General features: G+C 43.7%; 1 protein-coding gene across 4 annotated transcripts in view; it reads right to left on the bottom strand.

Annotated features, from left to right (window-relative positions):
• prr36b (proline rich 36b) overlaps window positions 1-15,498 on the bottom strand; it is a 58,001-nt gene that overhangs the window by 25,922 nt on the left and 16,581 nt on the right. For all 4 annotated transcript variants that reach the window (XM_080776726.1, XM_080776727.1, XM_080776724.1 and 1 more), the window contains exon 2: window positions 36-204. In XM_080776726.1, the coding sequence (XP_080632852.1) occupies window positions 36-80 (45 nt within the window). In that variant the 5' untranslated portion in view covers window positions 81-204. The remainder of the gene's footprint in view (window positions 1-35; window positions 205-15,498) is intronic.

Below are 15,498 nucleotides of genomic sequence, written 5' to 3'. Positions count from 1 at the left end.
TCTAAAACAACATGGTTTTAGATGGTCTGCATCACCTCCATTGGCTCCATTGCGGCCGTGGCGACTCCGTCCGGCTTCATGTGGCCTGGAGGATAGCGGTGGCGTGCCGTCCGTCTCTGCGGAGCGTGTTGACTGGGCGACTGGACGCTCGCTGGGCTGCTGGGAACGCACGGCTAACGGGCTCACCGGAGGACACACGATGATCTGCAGGAGAGACGAGAGCATGGAGTCAGGCAAACGAGGAGACGAGAGAGACGGCAGGGAATTTAGCGGAGCAGTCAGTCAAATCACAGAACAAGACCAGACAGGAGAGCAGCGGGTCGGCAGACGTGGCTATGCAGGATCAGATAAATGTCATGGCTTACACCTATCTGCTGAGGACGCGCACACACACACACACACACACACACACAGTCAGTCACACACACACAGTCTCACACGCACACAAACAAGGAAACCTTGTATGTCCAAAGCCATTAGTTGCCGGTAAAATAAATAAATAAATAAAAACTGCGTTCCAATGGATCCAGTGTATTTATTAATCACAAAATCTTGTTAGTACTTTTCATTTGTTTATTTATATAACCCACAGACAGTGAACATCTTTCAACCTGGCCTTCCTATTTCGGGCATGCCATTATTATATAAAAGAAAGAAAGATAAATAAATAGCAGATTTACAAGCTTAGCTCACGACAGGAGCATCGTCCACTACTTTTGCGCGAGGCCAACATGCATGCGAATGAACATGAACTAGGGCATTCTTCTGTTATGGAGAAAAAAATATACATATATACAAATTAAATATGGAGATACAAGCTTTTTGCCCGAATGGCAGGCAGACGATATGTTTGTTATGAAGCTGAGATCATTTGCAAACATGATGAGGTTTTGCAGGGGGAGATATGGGGCATATAGGGAACAGGATGTACCGTACCGTACTACTGTCCAGGAAAATATAGAGCTACTGCAACAGCCCTGGAGGACATACAGTACAGTACATATACAGAACACAACATAACGTCACTCAATGTGGGGTGGAAACCTTATCTCTATATTAGTTTTTCACTTTTTGTGTTTTATCTTAAGTTAATGCCCTACTTGATCATACTACAGCCTAAAGCGTCATACGTAGCAGATCTACAAGCTCAAATTGAACTTGTAGATCAGCTACTTTTTATGCTTTGGAATTTGAAAAGTAACGTAAAATGTTGGACATATGAGGTCTACACCCGACAAATGGAACCAACCAGAGACGATAGCAAACTTCATGTCTAAAACCTTTACTTTCTGGAGGATAACGGAACCAAATTGATCAGCTCACAACGTGCTTGTAAATTGGCTATTTTCACTACTTTCACGTGTCACTCTTGTATGATGACGAAGTAAGGCATACAACAAACATATGAAGTTGAAACAGATACAATGTTTCATGCCCGATGGCCGAGTACGATGAATGATCACACACACACAGTGTCATGACACACTTCCAAGGAGTTACGTAGAGAAGACTGACATTCTCCAGACGAGTGGGACCGTTCAAACTGGGTCATGAGATGCTTCGAGGGGGGGCAGGCAGGAAGGGGGACAAAGGGAATATTGTGCGTCGTGACTTTATGGCCGAGGCAACAAATTGGTACGTCCCCCCCTAGGGGGAAAGTGAGTCACGGTGTTAGTTAGGACAGAATGAAGTCACCAACTCAAACACAAGTTAGTGGGGGTCAGTGGTGATGACATGCAGTGGAAGAAAGAGAGAGATGGATGGAGCATCTATATTGATCCCGCGGGGGGACATTTTCAGTTGTGTATTCCGCAGTTATGGAATCACAGGACAGATCAGATACAGAGAAAGATGCCCCTGGTTAGTAGTACGTGTGAACGAGAAGAGGGAAGGGAGAATTAACGTCATGCGATCAAGAAAACGATTCCGGTTGCTAACAATGAATCTCTTAACGGTCCGATTCCTTAACGATTCCAAGGGGGTTGCAAATGGACCCTTACAGGTCTGTAACTCTGACTCAAAGTGTACAAAAAACATGGAGCAGTAAGGGCCCGGTTCCAGGAGGAGAGAAATGTGTGAAACGGTATCACATAATGTATAATATAATGTGGCACATTTGTGCAATATGGTTAGAGTTTTGCCTTTTCCACCGAAATGGCTTCCCGCGACCTTTGCCTGTTACAGGCCAGACGCTCAATTGCGCTATGTTGGAAGAATGTCAATGCACCTACGATTGGCTTTTGGCTGAGGAATTTAACGACCAATTTGGCACATGAGAAACTAACGTATGTAATTAGAAAGAAACATGCTGTATTCTATAAGTTTTTGGACTTCATTAAGCGAGGTGATATTGAAGAGGCTTTGGATGTATAGTGGTTCATTGGAGTAGTCAGCTGTGGGGTGGGGGTAGGAAACTGTGATGGGACATTGTGCATTTGTTTGTTTAACTGTATGTAATGTGTTTGTTGTTATTATAATTTTTTATTTGTTTTGTATTTATGGACATTTCCTAATGTTTCTTTGAAGATTTTGTTTAGTATTTGTGCTGCCATGGGGTTGTGGGGGGGAAAATATGTGAATAATTGCTTTGAAAATACTATAAAAATCAATAAACACAGAAATGGCTTCCGGCCCGCCAACGAGAAATACTCGCTTTTTCTGGGCTAGTGCACTCCAGAGAGCACAGGCAAGGAGCTTTAGCACTACACACACCAAGTTACGACACGTAACTAACCTTTCAGTCAGATTCAATTCTTCAGTGCGGTATGCATGGATGAGAATACAAACTAAGTCACATTCTGATTCTCACGTTTGTGCCCCAAAAAGGACTGACGCACAGACGCAGTGTAGAAAAAAGGCTTCTGGATGTTGTTAAGATGAATAACATGAGCTGCGGAGGAGAGACAGAGGCTGGACCACAAACCTGGAGACCCGCTGAACTCTAGTGAGGACTAGGGGACCGACATTTGGGACCCACACGCTAGTGGTCCAGGCGCATGCCACATAATATAGGCTCTGGCCTCACAGCGTGTCGCGTGTTCAAGTCCCGTTCATGACGACCTTTGCTGCATGTCTTCTCTCTCTCTCTCTCCCGCTTTCCTGTCTATCTTCACTGAAACGATCAATAAAGGCAGAAAAGCCTAAAACAAATCTTTAAAAAATAAGTTTTTCAAAAATGTTAAAGAAATAGCAGATGTACAAGCTCGCAGCTCGCAGCTCACTGCTGGGGTGGGTGGGTGTGTGTATAGGTTGGCATTCCTGTCTCATGAGTTTAAGACGCATGAATTGCTCTGTAGCCGCCACCAGCACATAATGCTGAGTCTTGCTCTTTTCACCATGATAATTAGGAAAGGGGAAAACAGTCCTGACACATTTTGAATCCCGAAAAGTAACACTTTTGAGGTTTCAGACGATGAGAATAGTTGAAAGGTCACAGTGACCGTGGTTCACCCTCGAGTCCAAGTTGATGTCGGCACAAAAAAATGGAAGATGATAAGTAACGCCCTCGCAGAAATCTTGAGATACCGCTTCAACGGGTGTGGGGACAGACAGAAGCTTCAACGGGTGTGGGGACAGACAGACAGAAGCTTCAACGGGTGTGGGGACAGACAGACAGAAGCTGAAAACGCCACAGCCGTAGCCGGAGGCCATTCATACAAATCCAGTGAGAATTTGTGAAAAACATGGATGGCTGGCATAATGAGGGACAGAGAATGAAATTGGACCCGGCAGAGTTTACAAACACAGAAGAACAGGACTTGGTTGAACAGCTGAGATGAAACCCAGGAGAGAGAAACAGATGGAGAGAGACAGACAGAGAAAATTAAGTCTGCGTGGGCACACATCCACCGGTTGAATACACCCACAGGTTTGAATGACTATAGTTGTGAGGATATTAACATTTTAGCCTTTTTAGGGCGCCAATTTTAGGAATGGCACTCTTTTTTTTACTGTAAGAGCCGAAAAACTAGCAGATCTACAAGCTCATAACACTAACGCAGTAAATATTTTGTCAACAATAAAACAATCATTTCTCTTGTGAGGAACAGGGAAACTACATGCACGCGCACAGCCGCACACACACAAGGAAGATAGACATCATCTTTATGCTGCAAGCTTCCTGGCTGGCCTCCCAATCCTCTCTCCTCCCTCCCTTCGCTCATCTCTTACTCATCCCTTCCAAACCCAATGCATGCATACGTCCCCCCATCCCCATTCCCCACCCACCCCCCAAAAAAGACCTAATTTCTTTCACCCCCACCACGGTTCCCCCACTCCTCCTCGCCTTTCTTTCTTCCTTCCTTTCTCCTACAAGACCCTCCTCCTCATCCTCCCTCCCTTCCTCTTGTTCTCTGTTTGCCTTCACGCAGATGGCCTGGCCAGCTGAGCATGACCAGAGGGAGAGAGAGACAGAGAGAGAGAGAGAGAGAGAGAGAGACAGATAGAGAGAGAGAGACAGCAGGAGAGCGTGCAAAAGAGCAACCCTGGGGAGAAAATCCATACACACACACAGTGATAATAACCTTGAGAGATGAAGGATGGACAGAGAGACAAGACACACACACGCACACACACTAAACATGATTAGAACCTGTTCCATTACATGATGCATATAGAAGATGAGAGTTCAATACCGTCTATAGAGCAATATTGATTTCATATATTTGAGGACCAGCTGTATTGCAATTGTATAGCAGACGTGAAGTCCGGTTCCTTAAGGGTTCCCTTAACTAAATGGAACCAAATGAACCCCTATGGGTTTTCAAATGGTGGTCTGCGGACCCTCGGTGGTCTTGCAGTTGTGTTTCATACAGCAGAATGTAGCCTAGTTATCAACAGCTTGAACAAAAGCCAGATGTAGGACTATTTGACAGTGCAGTGCAGAAACAGAATTGCCTTGATGCCAAACGAGCATCACAGTTGAATACAGACACACACACTCACACACCTGCCCTCTGAGTGTCTTTTGTGCTTATGCCATCACATGCTCAATTCTTTTCCCATAACTTTGATTTGCGGGACGTGGGACAGCAGTGATATTTCGGGACTGTCCCGCGAGATGCAGGACAGGTGGTCAGCCCACCAGACACAATAGTGGTGGTCCCCAGGTTGCTCTTAGTCAGAAGTGGTCCCTGGGTCAAAATCAGTTGAAAACCCCTGGCCTATAGGAATCGTTAAATGGTCCTATACAGGGGGTTACCAATGGACCCTTACAAGTCTGTAACACTGAGTGTGTAAACATTTACAAATTCCAACCCTTTTGTACACTCTCAGAGTTATGGTGGTCCTTGAAATGAAAAAGCTTGACAACCACCAGTATTGTAACCCCTAGCAGATGTGAAGTCCAAATACAAATACCAACTCCGGAAACACTTCCGATTCGTCAATGTTGGGTCCCGGTTCCGGATCCCAATCCTTGTGAGTTGCAAGAAAGGATTGCACCATGCAACTTTAAATCTCTGTCATCAAGGACTGGTGGCATGCACTATACTCCCCTACAGCCACCCACAATAATGTCTTCCCTCCTTCCCCCTTAACCAGACTATAAATTCATTCTGACATCGCTCTAATTAAACTTATTTGTCCTACAGTGTGTTCAATAGACCGCTATAATAAGCAGGGTGGGTGGCAAATTAAAAATTCCGTCACCAAATAAAGGCTAGCTCATTCTGACGGACTGCCAAAGTTGTCCATTCATGGCAGCCACCTAAAGTATTACCATTAAAAATGTGTAAAAACCCGGGCTGGGTAACAGTGGACAGGCTACCATGATGAAGATGTTCCCCGAATCCATTGAGACTGAAAACTTTGCTCATTTTGAGACCAAATGCCATTGTTCGGACCGTGTAGCTTGACATTGGGCACACCTTTCTGTACACATCTACAGTATGTCATTGATGTTCATACTCAAAGTAACTTTAAAGAAACAAAATATCACAATATTCTAGGGGGTGGGGGGACAGAAAAAAAAATACAAATTTGGAACTCAACATGAAATTTGTCCTCTGAATTTACCCAGCTTAATTATTAGTTTAAGTATGTTTTGCTAATAATAGCAAATAAAACCATATCAAACTAGTTTAAATGGTGAAAGAAAGAGTGAATTTGGAGCTGCATTAGTCGCCAAGGCTCCAAAAGAAAAAACTAAAAGGGAAATCAAATATTTAGTCCAATAAGGAAGTTCCTTATTCACATGTTCCTGTTTGGGTTGCCTAGTTAAGCCACAGCAGCTGGACTTAACTGTTCAGTTCAGTTCACTGCGGAACTACATGCTGGTATGTGCATGTGTGTGATAAATGGAACCAACTGGACCCTTAAAGGGGTCTGTAATTCTTGAAAGTGCACAAGTTGAACTTGAACCAAGTGGACCCATACAGGTCCATTTGTGCAGTTAAATGAACACTGAGGATTCCCACACTTCACGCAGCAGGAGTATGGCAGCCTTTCTCGGACGCTGTAGCCCTTCACTCTGTTTCTCTACCTTTTTAATTATTAAGGACCCTCGGTTTGATTTGCATTAAACCTCCCATTTGCATTAAACCTCCCCGCGCATGCGTTCCTCGGCCACACGCGCAGACAGCATTACATTCACAGAAAACTGCTTAATGACAGAACCTCATAATTCTCAATGAATTACTGTTAAAGAATGCCTTAACGCCGATTAACATCCCCAAACCAGACCAGTGATGAGAACATTCATTAAAGAGAGTAATGTAGCAATGTCTTAAGCCTTCCCCCTCAGATGCACATTACATTACATTACATGATTATTTCTCCCAAGAAAGCCCTTAGGTTGTACCAATACTCTGCTGTCCGTTTAGCTGACGTTTACTTGACTCTGCCCAAAGAAAGACCATGACTCAGGAGTCTATTGTTGCCTGGCTGGTCTGCCCAGTCGGAGATCAGGGTTGGATCACCAGCTCAGTGCAGAAACACTAAACATGCAATAACATGCAATAATGTGGATTGCTCAAGGACACTTCATTGGAATGTTGATAATAACTGCCTGACCCATCTAAACACCAAGATGTCCCCAAGGACACTGCCTTCAGGGGGTTTCAAAGCCATCTGGGAGGACAGGCACAAACCAATTCACTGACCTGTGATTTAATGGCTTGCGCACACACACGCTTGCATTACTATACTTGTGAGGACATAATCCTTTTAAGGACCGCAATTTTATGAATACCAATTTTTAACTCCAACACGGAAGCAGACAATGGCCATTCTAGGCCTACTTATATCTTTGGTGCACAGCACCAGGCAGCAAGCAACTATAACATAACTGCAACCACTACACCCAAATTCTAAAAGCCTTCCCCTAAAGACAACCCATTTCTAATTGTAAGCCTAACTCCCCCAAATATATTCCTCTTGTGAAGACCAGGAAATCTGTTCCTCACAATGGCTGTTTGTTGGGCGGGAGGAGTAGGACAAAGGGTTAACCTCCCGGTCGGGGCTCCTCACTGGCAGGTGCAGTCAGTAAGATACGTCAGCAGTGATGTGTGTGTGGGGAGGAATCAATTGGCATCAATAAATGGTAGAGATGCCCCGATGCCATTTTTTCCAGACAGAGTACGAGTACTTTTTAAATGTTGACCTTGTATAGGTGCCTCTCTTTCATTATGCTCGAGGCAAAAAAACACCTATGTCATAGTCCCTGCACATGTGCGGGGGGAGGGGTGGGGGTGCTGCAAAGAAAAACACGTATTTTTTTTACGGCAAAATAAACTTTTATATCTTTATATGGATTTTAAGGACGTTGTGCTTACAAGAAGATTCCCTACACAGTCATGGATTACTTTGTTGGAACTTGTCTGATGGAAATAACTTTTGACGTACAGCTGCGTCGAGACGAGTGGAGAGGATGTCACAACGTAGATTAATTAATGCTCATTTATTAATCTAATAATGCTGCCCGCTGAATATACACAGACACAAATCTACACTACATGTAGTATTTTTTTTATTTGGTGGTCTGATATAAATGAAATAAATACTTTGAATGTGCTCCTGCTATACGAGTAGAAAGGACAAAACTATCAAGATGTTAATTTATTCATCCGATAGTGTCGTCCACCGAATATTAGCCTCGGAAACCCAGACGTTCGGAGAAAAAAAAGTCTGGGTCCAAGTCCACTTCAATTTGGCATAGAGTAGCACAAACGTCAATCACTCTCTGCTGATTTTTGATCGTCTGCACCCTTGTTAAATACACACACACACACACACACACACACACACACTCTCTGTCGCTCTAATTAATTAGTCTCATGTCCAGCAGCTGCGCACAGTTTCTCCCGGCGGATCCTGCCGGGAGCTGCCTATGCCATAGAAAGCATAGGTGAGTTCCAGGCTAACCGAATATAAACAGATGTCGATGGATCTCCGTTCTACACTTGTCGGTTGTCATTTATGCTTGTAGAGCAGCTGTTTTGGGCGCTTTGCTCATTTTGCTGCTGTGTTGGGTCAGACGTGCTCCCGTTGCATTGATCATTCAGCCAGTGTCAATTTAATGTTTTAGTACTCGTCTCAAAGTATCGGCCCCGTTTCCGATACAGAGTAAGAGTACTTTAGGGTGGTATCGGACCGAGTACCCGATAGCAGTATCAGTACAACCCTAATAAATGGTAAATGGTTGCCACTTGCCATCCGGCCGTTCTACTGGCCACTCTACCCCTGTGCCACTGCCGACCCAATACAGGTGAAACAGGGATAAAAGCCAAAACAAAAGGCTGTTACTCAAATTAAACTATACCTGTGGGGACATTAAATCCCTCACAAGTATAGTAATGCATGCACACACACACACACACACACACACACACACACACACACAAGTGTGTCAGATGCATTATGTCTAGTTGATTACATGGTACGTATCAGCCACGGTCAGCGGTGTGAAGCGGTTAGCGGGCTGACGGGACAAACGGCCAGGAGGAGATGGAGCCGTTTATAGAAGGCAAGAGGAAGAGTTTCCGGTCATTCGGCTTCAGTGGGTCAGTCAGCCGAACGGACGGACGCACGATTGGCTCCCGGAGGCCCCGTTAACCAGCTGCATGTCACACACACCCACTTCTTCTTTGTATTATACTTGTGAGGACATCAATGTTTTTAGGACTTCGATTGTATGAATGCCATTTTTAACCATAGCCCTAAAGCCGTAAAAATAGGCAAGCTTGTAGAATTATTATTTATATTTTTGGTGCGAGACAAAAAAGAATCAGGCATAACTCCAACACCTAAACCAGGGGTCTTCAACAGGGGGTCCTTGGAGATACTGCAGGGGGGCCACCAAATGTGTGTGATATTGACTTTTATTTAATTTTTAGATTAACCACACCCTAGCATCCCTATTCTGGCAGGGAACATTAGACGAAAATAGCAGATCTACAAGCTCGCAACGCGTCTGACACATTGTGACCGTACGAGGAAAAAGAGAGCAGACCAAGTACAGAGCCAAAGGTCAAGTTTACAAAGTATCGGGTTTACTTTAGGTAGATAAATGTGGGTGGAAAAAAACAATTGAAGATTGTTTGAGAAACACCTGACCGGCCTAATCTGTCAGCTCGCGAACTTCTAGGCTCGTGATTGGCTGCCCGCAGTGCTCTTGATAACAATGTGGTCGACTTCACAGAAATGTCCCGTTGCCCTTTAAGACGCCACGGCAAGTGGCCCGCTGCGACCTCCCTGTCACATCCCACGCTGCGACCTCCCCGTCACATCCCACTCTGCGACCTCCCTGTCACATCCCACGCCACATTCCATGCAAGACGCACTGTCGAAGAGGCTACCGAACACACACACACACACCAAGGAGGACTCAAGTACCACACACACACACACACACACACCAAGTGGTAGAAGAATTATTCCGAAAATGCACTACTTAAAAAAAAGAAAGAAAATAAAAATCACACTTGTGTAAAGTGAGGGGCGCTCTTATCACAATTGGCGTTCTCACTTTCTGTCTTCACTTTTTATCCTCAAATCTGTGGATTTGTACTCCCACAGGGAGTGCAGTGCCTGGTGTCAAGTTGGTCGGGCTCACAGTTACAGTACAGAACTGCCACAAAAGGCCTCTGCCTGACACAGAACTCCATATTTACGTGTGTACGTCTGTAATCCACATAACTCGAGAAACAGCACAAATACGTACATTAAAAGTACCTCAAAATTCTTGTACACACACACACACACACACACACACACACACACGTAAAACCAGTTAGGCAAGGTGTCATCATTCTAGAGACTATTATTATCATAATCAAATCTCGTGTTTAAATGTCTACGTATGTATGTGTGCATGTCTCTGACACCCTATACCAGGGGTTCTCAAAGTGGGGTCCTTGGGGGGGGTTCCCCAGCAAAACTAGTAGCATGCATCACAATAATTTTCACCACTTCAAAAACAGCAGCTATACAAGCTCACAGCACGTCATTTTGTGCCGAGCTGCGAGCTTGTACGTCTTTTGTTTATGTTTAGAAAAATATTAAAACCGGAAAATGTTTAATAAATTAATTTTTAACACAAATCTTCTCTTGTGGGGGTCCCTCCCTGGCACAAAACATTTTCTGGTGGGGGGTTCCACGGCCAAATACATTTGGGGGGGGGGGGGGGGGGGTTCTTGGCACAAAATAGTTTGAGAACTACTGTACTATACTCTGTATGTGCAGTTTGTGCACGTCCCCGACAGCCTATACATATATACACGTAGAAGGGATGTTTAACTGTCCATACCTCTGGCAAGCAGCCAAGGGGCCCACTGCAGTACTTTAGCTTAAGCCGTCTAGACTCATACAGTCCCTTCATGGATAATCAGGTCATCAGCATTATTCTAATAGGCCGCTTCTCAGCGTGGGGTCCGGGGGGGGGGGGGGGGCCTTGGGGAGGTGGCGGGTTCCACGTCCAAATACATATTTGGTAAGGCTGCAAGATATATCAAAAATGTACCTTCATCGAGGTATCATCATGCAAGGTAATTATCGAGGTTGAAATTTCATATTATCATGTCCATTTGTCGATTGAGCAATCCCATTGGCAAAGCACCGTGGAGTGAACTGAACTCGCACAGCTCCCCGCCCCCTCTCAACTGACCGTTTTCTGTTTATATCAAGTACTTCCAGTAGGCCCTCATAAAACTAGGGGATCTGTAGTTTGCTAAACTTAACCTGAAGCAAAAGGACATTAAAACTATATACTGCATAATGTCGGGGGTACTCATGAGTCATATCGTTAGAGGTATTCAACAACGTTATCGAATATTGCATGCATTTCAAATATCGTACAGCCTTAATATGTGGGGTCCTTGACCTTGACATATTTGAGAACCACTGCTGAAACATTTACTTTGACCGCAAACAGCAAGCAAGCAGAGTGTGTTCCAGATGTGTGTGTGTGTGTGTGTGTGTGTGTGTGTGTGTGTGTGTGTGTGCTTGTTTAGCGTCCATTGGGTTCGCGGGAGCAAGGCAAAAGTTAGACTTTCCAACATGCTGCGTTATTCATTTAGGAATTGTTTTAACCGCAAGTAAACTTATTCTTGTCACAGAAATATTGTTTATTCATAAGCTGGTCCAGCCGGCTTATGAATAAACAAGCCAACTACAAGTCATTTCACTGAACAGTGCGTCTATGGTGCAGGGCAGGCTATGGTGACAGGGGTTCCCAAACCTTTTACCTACACAAGTCTGTAAGTCTGCAACTTGGTTCCATTTGTATACCGTCAGTGTTAAAAGGTGGTCCTTTTAGACCGGGGTAGTACATTTTTACATTTTTCAGAAAACTTAGGTCAGGATTTAGAGTCGGCCTCAGGTCTAAATGGCTTATAACACAAAAACAAACATCCTTCCTCCATCATAGTGGGTTAAATTAACCATATGAACCCTAGCGACCCTATTCTGGGTTTGCGGTGAACACGTTGCATGCTCTGTGAGCTTGTAGATTTTCACCAGGAAAAATAAAATGGTGTAGCGGGAACGAAGGAAGAGAGGGCACAGGGCTCTATACTACAGTATAGAGCCACTCAGGATAAGGCCTGCATGGTAAGGTGTCGTGAGCTTGTAGAACAGCTAATTAATATTAGAGTATTATGGCATTATATTTGTTCTTTGTCGAAGCCTAAAAAGTTAAAATTAAAATTATGATTCAATATATATAGTTCAACTCCCACAAAAAAAACTAAATTAAGTAATGAATCGCAATTGTATAATTAACCATCATAAAATGTCATGATATCATAGCAGCCTTGTACCTGGTCAACTACTGTAGGTATGATATCATAGCAGCCTTGTACCTGGTCAACTACTGTAGGTATATATGATATCATAGCAGCCTTGTATCTGGTCAACTACTGTAAGTATATAGGGTTTAAAAGGTTAAATATCATAGCAGCCTTGTACCTGGTCAACTACTGTAAGTATATAATAGGGTTTAAAAGGTTAAATCACATTCGCTTGCTAAGCCACGGTAGCCATCCCAAAAGGTCTACATACGAATAGTAATGGTTGGTTAAGTTCACATCTGTGTACACACACACACACACACACACACACGCAACACGCGCATGTATTCATGTGCTCTGTGAGGCGTGCTTGTGCCCGTGGGGCCTACTCCAAATAGAAGTGAAAGGACGCCGTTGTGGGGGAAGGAGAGGACAGAGGCGAAGGTGCCGGCGGAACTCCACTGGCCTGTAAAAATGACCCTGAAATCAAAAGGAACCATAGTGTTCATTAACAGGTTCCGTCCATCCGACGTGTCCACACGTCATAGGTGTACACATCCTAGAACATCCTCAATGATATCAGGCGAGAGAATAATATTCTGATTTTTTTTCCTTTTTTCTTTTTGAGTGAGACTCTAAGGCCACCGTAAGCTTCGCTCTTCATTCATATTAGCGTCCCGTTCACTTAGCTGTTGTGCGGCAGAAATAATGCCTCGTATCTGCTAATCCAGGGCACTCTCCGTGGTTTTGATCTGATATACTAAGCACTTCATTTCTGACTTCTCATCCGCCTATCGTTCAAAATATGAACGCTTTGGAGCTTTTAGCGATATAATAGAATCGAGAGCAAGGTAAGCTAGCAAAATATTTCTCAGTTTTTTTCCCGGATTGTTTCCGGGCGAGGGGGTGGGGGGGTTCAGAGTAAAAGCGGCCATGTTTTCCCGGCACCCCAGAGCTCCTATTTTGAAGGAATCTCGGGAATGATTGTGTTAAAGCTATTCAGACCAGAAAAGCGTCATTTTTTATTTGAGATATATATATATATATAATCCAATATCGGTATCTGCTGATTAGTTTACAGTGGGTTGCGAGTCGAAAAAAAGACAGATCCCCAACCCGCAGATGCGACCGTCTCTGCAGCTTCGTTTGCAACGCGTTGAGAGCTTGTAGATCTGTCTGTTTTTGCAGCGCTGGTGTCAGGGTTAAAGAGGGCAAATGAGGTTGCATTTAACATTATACAGGGAAACGATGACTCGGCATGGACATTATACTGAGTGGCTATATGCAAATGAAGTTGTACTTAACGTTACATGGGGAAAATTGCTGACTCGGCAGCCACACTGGTCATATGTAAGCACCTTTACTCAAGGTGCTAGCTAACGGCGGTTAAGAGGATAGATTCTATTGGTGTGTGGGTGTGTGCGTGTGGATGGGGGATGTTAATAGCAGGGGTCTTGTTTGAAGGGTCTGCTTTAAGTAGCATTTAGTGAACTCTGACCCTGTCATTGACACGCTTTCATCCCAAGGAACACAACCGCTGCCCTTACAGCGCTAGCTAGCCGCACCACGGCCTATAAAAACATGCACACTGTGAGCCATGATGGCACTGGTTCCTCCAGAATGTCAAGTCACACTCAAGTGTTGCCAGATTTTGTGAAGCGAAATAGAGCAACCAGGTCTACGAAAACAATGCCTCACATGAGTGCATTATGAGCTTGTAGATCTTATTTTAAAAAAAACAGGAAAAAAATACCTTGTTAAAGGAGCATTCAGTGATTTGGGGAAAAAAACCCAGTCTGCCCGGTAACAAGATGTGCACATAACACTATAAAAGTGAAGCTGATAAAAGGGTACTTATTCATTCCTAAAGTTAGATGTATTATATGTATTTTCAGTTTAATAAAATGAGAGATGCGGAGAGACCCCCGTTACTGAACAAACACACTGTATAGCAAGGATTACTGCCAGAAGATAGAGAATGTGCCGTTCTACAAGCATATAACGCCTCGCGATCTATCCAATTTCACTACTTGTGTGACACTCAATTTGTGTAGACGTCAATGAGAGATTACAGTGAGAACTTGAGAATTCAAAATTCCAACAATAAAAGCTTTGATAGACGTTGCTTGCAGACGTTGCATACAATAGAGAAGATTAGCCCAATGGTGTCCGGCGCCAAAGTAAAAGCTCACACTGTTTCAAGGCTGCCTCTCTCTCTCTCTCTCTCTCTCTCCCCCGTCCAGAGGCTTATGCCTGTGCATTTTAAGTGCAGTCCTCCTTAAATAATTTACTGTTCTGTCTCTGTTCTGGCATGGCTGCTGTCAGGACCCAACGTGGGGCTGAATGTGACTGGAGGAGAAGTGGGCTGCCTGCGTGACGCAAGCATCAGCTGTGATTGGGACTGAGGAATGCAGGGATGACTGCAGAGGAACACAGCCTGGAAACGCTTAATGGCGCCATTTCCCTCTGCGGTGGGGTTATAGACAGTTCAGATACCTGCCCAGTGCCTCCCAATGACTAGGTCAGATCACAATTATCACATAATCGCAAATTATTTGAGATAATCACAATTATATTTGCATAATCGTCAATAATTTCCATGTTGAAAGATTCCCATACATTTTCAAACATTTTTCAAAAATCGGAAATAGTTGATCTACAAGTTTACAACCCGTCACGAAGAGACAGGTGTGTTACTTGTAGATCTGCCATTTCTGCTGTTTTTTGGAAAGAAAAAGTATTAAAAACAATTAGTCTCTCTTTTTTGTTGTCATACGTGCCCTGTGCAATTTGTGATTACGAAGCCTAAAAGGCAAACCAATACAAATTGTAACATTACAATATAAAATGCAAAAAACACAATTAAGTCCCTTTATTTTTGTCCCTTTTTAATGTATGTCATATGGGAGTTTGTTTTTTATTTTATTTTTAAACAATAAAAAAAGAAATCGTTAATCACATTTATTTGCAGGACAATTAATCATCAACTTACATTTTTAATCGTGACAGCCCTACCAATGAGATCATTGATGGGGTTACCAACCGAGCAAATAGAAACTACAGCCTTTCTCTACTTGCAAATGCAAACAGCAAAGTTATCATGCTGAAATAGAAGCCCTTGCATTTTGTTTTAAATAAAATCTATGAAATCTTGCTTGAAATCACTAGTAGGCAGGTTTCTTCTGAACTGTCCACACTCCTCCCTGAGACAGAGTGAGGTTCTGTGTTTAAAATCTATTAGACTAGTTTTGTATCGTTGATTCAGACTATTTTT

The sequence above is a fragment of the Protomyctophum bolini genome (genome assembly GCF_963924005.1).
Source record: "Protomyctophum bolini genome assembly, chromosome: 11".
NCBI lineage: Eukaryota > Metazoa > Chordata > Actinopteri > Myctophiformes > Myctophidae > Protomyctophum > Protomyctophum bolini.
This window is presented reverse-complemented; position numbering and strand designations above follow the sequence as displayed.